General features: G+C 45.3%; 1 protein-coding gene across 1 annotated transcript; it reads left to right on the top strand.

Moving 5' to 3' along the window:
• Window positions 1-4,201: 4,201 nt before the first annotated feature.
• LOC138820081 (PRAME family member 8-like) lies at window positions 4,202-5,803 on the top strand. The gene has a single exon (XM_070011726.1). The coding sequence runs from the start codon at window positions 4,202-4,204 to the stop codon at window positions 5,801-5,803; it is 1,602 nt and encodes a 533-aa protein (XP_069867827.1).

The following is a 5,803-nucleotide window of genomic DNA, read 5'->3' as shown; positions in this document are numbered from 1 at the left end:
GGCCAGTGTCCTTGAGCTTCTTTTCCTCAATGCTTTTGCTCCAACATTTGAACCAAAACAGTACTTTCCTCTTTTTTTCTGTGGAGTTTATTGAAGATAGGAATCTAAGTCATGGCAGAGATATGGCTGTTTATCAGAAAACCAGAGAAATATAGTGAGAAATGTCAAGGCAGAGTCCCTAAAAAGGTGGATAACATGGCAGGATTACCAAACACTTCTCAGTCCTCACTCTCAATGTTAATAGACTTAACTCTTTAATTCAATGACATAGATTCACTAGTAGGATAAAAGAGCAAGATCTATCCATGTGCAAGACACATCTTGCCAAGAAAAACAAACATTTTGAATGTGAAAGACTGGAATAAATGCTTTCAAGAAAATTGCTCCCATAAACAGGTTGGAGTACCAGTAATAATATCAGAAAAAATAGATTTCAATTTAAAATTAGAAGAGACAAAGGGCATTACAAACTAATAAAGGGATCTCTTCTAGAAGTTTCTAACCATTCTAAATATCTATTCACCAATACCAGAGCACCCAACTTCATCAAACTAATACTATAGGACCTAAAAAAAAAACCCCATAGAATCAAAAATAGTAATTGTTGGTGATTTTAACATACCACTGTTTCACTGGATAAATGAACCCATAAAGTGTAACAGAAAAACGTCAGAACTAAATCCCCTAAATATCTGCATTGACTGACTAGACTTCACAGACATCTACAGAATATTTGACCAGGCATCATCAGAATACATATTTTTCTGAGAAGCACATGGAATATTTTCCAAAACCAATAACATATAAGTCTGTGCAGAAAGTCTGCACAAGTTCTGAAATATTAAAATTATTCCCAGCATTCTGTCAGACCACATGCTGTATTATTATAGTTCAATATAAACAGTCATCATGGGCTGGGAAGGTGGCTCAGTGGTAGAGCACTTACCTTGCATGCATGAGGCCCTGGGTTCCATTCCTCAGCACCGCATAAGCAGAAAAAAGCCATAAGTAGCTCTGTGGCTCAAGTGGTAGGGTGCTAGCCTTGAGCTGAAGAGGTGAGGGACGGTGCCCAGGCCCAGAGTTCACCCCACCATTATTGACCAAACACACACACACACACACACTCACACACCAACCAGTCATCATAAAATCTCTATAACTCATGGAGACTGAATAATATATTGTTGCAGAAGAAGTGGTTCATTGAAAAGATCAGAATGGAAGTAGAAACACAAGATGGAAGATAAACAGCCTGTGCCACAAATAGTGCTGGCAGTTTTGGCTATCCACATGCAGAAAACTGAAGTTAGATCCTTCCATAACACATCGCACAAGAGTCAGTTCCCATTAGATCACAGACATCAATGGAACACCAGACCCCCTGGAAATATTACTGGAAGGGATAGGAGAAGCAGGAAGGCTCCTTGGTATAGGCCAAAACTCCTAAATAAAGACCCAGAATCACCACAAGTTAAATAATAACTAGATGAATGGAACTGAAAAAACTGAAGAGCTTCTGCATGGCAAAGGACACAGTAGCAAGACAAATAGCCCACAGAATGGGATAACATCTTTACTTACTAGTGCCTCCTATCTAAAATGTAAGTACAGCTAAACAAATTAACCCTACCAAAAACAAAACCTCAAAGTAATGACTAGCCAGCTAGAGCTTTAAAGAGTGATTTCTATGAAAAAGAAACATGAATGGCCCATAGACACATGAAGAGGTGTTCCACATTCCTAGCTATAAAAGGAATACAAATCAAATCAACATTGAGATTCTACCTCATTCCAATTAGAATGGCTACTATCAAAAAGAAAAACCATCCAAAAATCCCTAACAATAAAAGATGATGTTGAGGATATGGCCAAAAGGGAACAATACTACAAATGTTGGTGGGGAATGTAGACTTGTGTAACTACTAAGGAAGGCAGTATGGAGGTTCCCCAACTAACCATCCATAAAACTTCATTCTTATGCAAATGGCCCAAATCAGGCCACATTAAAACAGCACAACCCTGATCTCTGCAGCACTGATACCCTAGCTAAGATATGGAGCCAATCCAGTTGTCCCTCAGTGGATAAAGGAATGAGGAAAATATGGTATATATATCCCATGGAACTTTATGCTTCCATCAGAAAGAATGTTATTTCCCTACTCATGTGGAAATGGAAGACTTTGAGAAAATTACACTAAGTAAAGTAAGCCAGACCCAAAGAAACAAAATGCACGGTTTCCCTCATTTGTTATCATTCAAATGTGCGTATAAATCTATGGTAAATCCAAAGGATAGTAAAAGACTTGGACATGATTAATCAAACAGCCTTGTAAATACTCACACAGTGAGAAGAAAGGAGGATATGCTTAGAAAAGGATCACAAGGGTTCAATTTGCATGATGGGATCATATAAAATGATGCTAATCAAAATGAACTCTAAGAAATGGAAGCTAGCCCGATTTTATTGCATTCTCTGTTCCTTTTATTTCATTTTTGTTTTCTTTTTTGCCTCTTTTTGTTGTTTTTTATTTCTGTGCCTTTGTCTTGTATGCACATTTATCTCATTTGGGAGAGGATGGGGAAGCGTGGAAATGGTGGGAAATGAACTTTACACTTTGGAGGGGAGGTCAGTGGGAAGGAGAAAAAGTGGAAGGAATGAAGGACACCGTTTTAAAGGAAATGTACTCAAATTGTAATCCTTCTGTATATCATCTTCACAATTAAATTTAAAGGTTAACAGAAAACTTCTCAACGACTTTCTGGTCAGACTGGCTTTGAACTGCCATCCTGACATCTAGTCTTCCTGACTAGGAGAATTAAAGGTGTGAGCCACCAAAGTCCTGTGTAAGTCAATATTCTTTCTTTTTCCCTCCTTTCCTCTCTCCCTCCCTCCCTCCCTCTCCCTCCCTCCCTCCCTCCCTGTCTCCCTCCCTTCATCCCTCCCTCACTTCCTTCCTTCCTTCCTTCTTTCCTTTCTTCCTTCTTTCCTTCCTTCCTTCCTTCTTTCCTTCCTTCCTTCCTTCCTTCTTCCCTCCCTCCGTCCCTCCTACACCCCTCCTCTCCTTTCTTTCCTTCCTGCCTTCCTTCTTTTTGGTGTGCTAGGTGAACAGGAGGTGAATATTTCTTATTCTCAAGTCATGTTTCATCAAATCGCAGTGACTACAGTTTAACTACTGAGAATTCTCATCCAAGAGTACACATGAGCTTAAGAAATAGATTTAATGTTTTCATGAGGGAGTATTCAGTATTTGATGGCAATTCCCCTACACAACATCTTTTCAGCAAAATTAGATCTATGTATGTTGGACCTTGATGCTGGCTTGTTTCAGGTTTTTTTTGTGCCAGTTGTGGTTGTCTGTTAAAATCTTAGAAAGAGGGAGGGCCTCTTTGTCTTGTCACTCAAAAGAAAATTAGCTGCTGCTGTCCCGTGTATCACACCTGTAGTCATACGCACTCAGGAGGCTGAACTCTGAGGTTCATGATTCAAAGCCAGCAACACAGATGAGTCCAAGGGACTCTTGCCTCCAGTAAACCCACCAAGAAATAGAAGTGGAGCTGTGGCTTGAGTGGTATGCCTCAGCCCTGAGGGAAAAAGCCAAGTCAAAACAAGAGGCCCTGAGTACCTTCATATAAGGAGAGAGACAAGGAGGGAGAGGGGGGGAGACAGAGAAAAAAGAGAGAGAGAGGAGAGAGAGGGAGGGAGGGAAGAAGGACGGAGGGTGACATAAGAGAAGGCAGACAGGAAGAAAGGAAGGAAGGAAGTGAAGAAAGGAGGATGGAAAGGAAAGAAAGAAAAAGGGAAAAAGACAGAATAAAAAGAAGGAAGGAGGGAAAGAGGGAAAGAAAAACGGGAAAGAAATAAGGAAATTTGTAGAACTCGTTGTGAATGCTATAAGGTTGGACTGAGTGATTTTCTTTGAGCCTTTTGCTGGCTCAGGGCAGAGTAACATTGGAAATGTCTGGAGGGAACAAGATATAAGGGAGGGAAGTCTCTGTGTCCATTTTATTTCAGATTTGAAAGAGAAGCTTGACTGAGTGGGTCCAGTCTATAGGGCCATTGGTTTTGTCCCGGAATCCTAGTTTGAATTAATCTGCAAGGTGGCACCTTTCCAGGTGTGCTGGGTGTGTCTCAGAAATCCCATCAGAGGCTGCCCTCTGATTGGTGGATCTGCAGTGCTGAGGGTGGGGTTGGATGATAAAGATGCCCAGGGTCCAGAAAGAAGCAGAGTGCTCTGGAGTCTGCAGTGGGTGCCTGGCCGTGCTGGGAGGCAGAGAGCCCCTCACAACTGGCCCACTTCTGATCCACATCTCATCCATCAAGATGAGCCTCAGGAACCCACCCTCCTTCCAGCATCTGGCCATGCAAAGCCTACTGAGCAACCCATCCTGGGCCATCTCTGCCATGGAGACTCTGCCAGTACTGGTCTTCCCTTCACTCTTCATGGAGGTCTATGCCAGGGCCCACACAGAGGTGCTGAAGGCCCTGGTCCAGGCCTGGCCCTTCCGCTGCCTCCCCCTGGGGGACCTGGCAGAGTCTCCAGACCTGGAAACCTTCAAGGCTGTCCTGGATGGGCTCGATCTGCTACTGGCCAAGAAGGAGCGCCCCAGTCAGTGGAAACTGCAAGTGCTCAGTCTGCAGAAGGAACACCCCAACATCTGGACATGGGGGTACCCTTCAATGGCCCGTATCTCTTCTCCAGACATCCTGACTGACAAGCCAACAGAGAGCCACTGCTCAGGGATGACTGAAGAGCAGCCCTTGATGATCACCATGGATCTGACCATCAAACATGGCACCCAGGATGCTCTCCAAGCCCACCTGCTCAACTGGGCCAGGGAGAGGAGAGAAAGAGTTCAGCTGTGCTCCAGGAAGCTGCAGATTTGGTCTGACTCCATCTCTGAAATCCAGAAGGCTCTGCATGTGGTGAGGCTGGACTCCATCCAGGAACTGGTGGTGAGTGAATTCTGGAATCGAGAGACTATGAAGATCTTTGCCCCTTATCTCAGCCAGATGAAGAACCTTCACCTCCTGAAGCTCTCCAAGATGCGTGCCGACTTCTACACTGCCAGCCAAAAGAACTCTTGGTATTCCTGGAAAATTGGGGCCCATCTGGGCCAGCTGCAGCATCTCCAGGAGCTTCATGTGCACGAAGTCCTCTTCCTTTATGGAAAGCTGCCCGCCGTCCTCAGGAGCCTGAGGCCTTTGAAGGCCTTGTCTCTGAGCGCCTGTGCACTGCAGGAGGCCGACTTGAGGTGTCTGTCCCAGGCTCCCTGCACCAGGCAGCTCCAGCACCTGCAACTGACCAGTTTGTTCATGGATAACTCGAGTCCTGAGTCCCTGCGAGACCTGCTGGAGCACATGGCCAGCACCCTGGAGACCCTGGCCCTGGAGGACTGTGCCTTCACGGATGCCCATCTCTCGGCCATCCTGCCGGGCCTGAGCCAGTGCTCCCAGCTCCGCGTCTTCAGTGTTTATGGGAACCACATCTCCATGGCTGCCCTGTACAACCTCCTGAGCCACACGGCCAGGTTGGGCCACTTAAGCCGAGGCCTCTATCCTGCCCCTCTGGAGAGCTACCACCCTCAGGAGTGGGGGCTAGAGAACATCGACCCTGAGAGACTTGCCCTGGTTCTGGCAAGCTTGGGGCAGGTATTGAGAGACCTGGGGCCAACCCAGAGGGTCCAAATCTGTACTGATTTCTGTCATCACCAGAACAAGTGCCAGTTCTACAGCCTGGGCCCGGATGGTTCCTGGGTGCTCACAGAGGAGGGGCTTCCCAGCCTTTCTGCTCTGTCTGTGTAG

Source organism: Dipodomys merriami, unplaced genomic scaffold, assembly GCF_024711535.1.
Source record: "Dipodomys merriami isolate MVZ:Mamm:240054 unplaced genomic scaffold, mDipMer1.0.p SCAF_84, whole genome shotgun sequence".
NCBI classification, from domain to species: domain Eukaryota; kingdom Metazoa; phylum Chordata; class Mammalia; order Rodentia; family Heteromyidae; genus Dipodomys; species Dipodomys merriami.
Note: the sequence above shows the minus strand (reverse complement) of the source record. Positions and strands in the feature narration are given on the sequence as shown.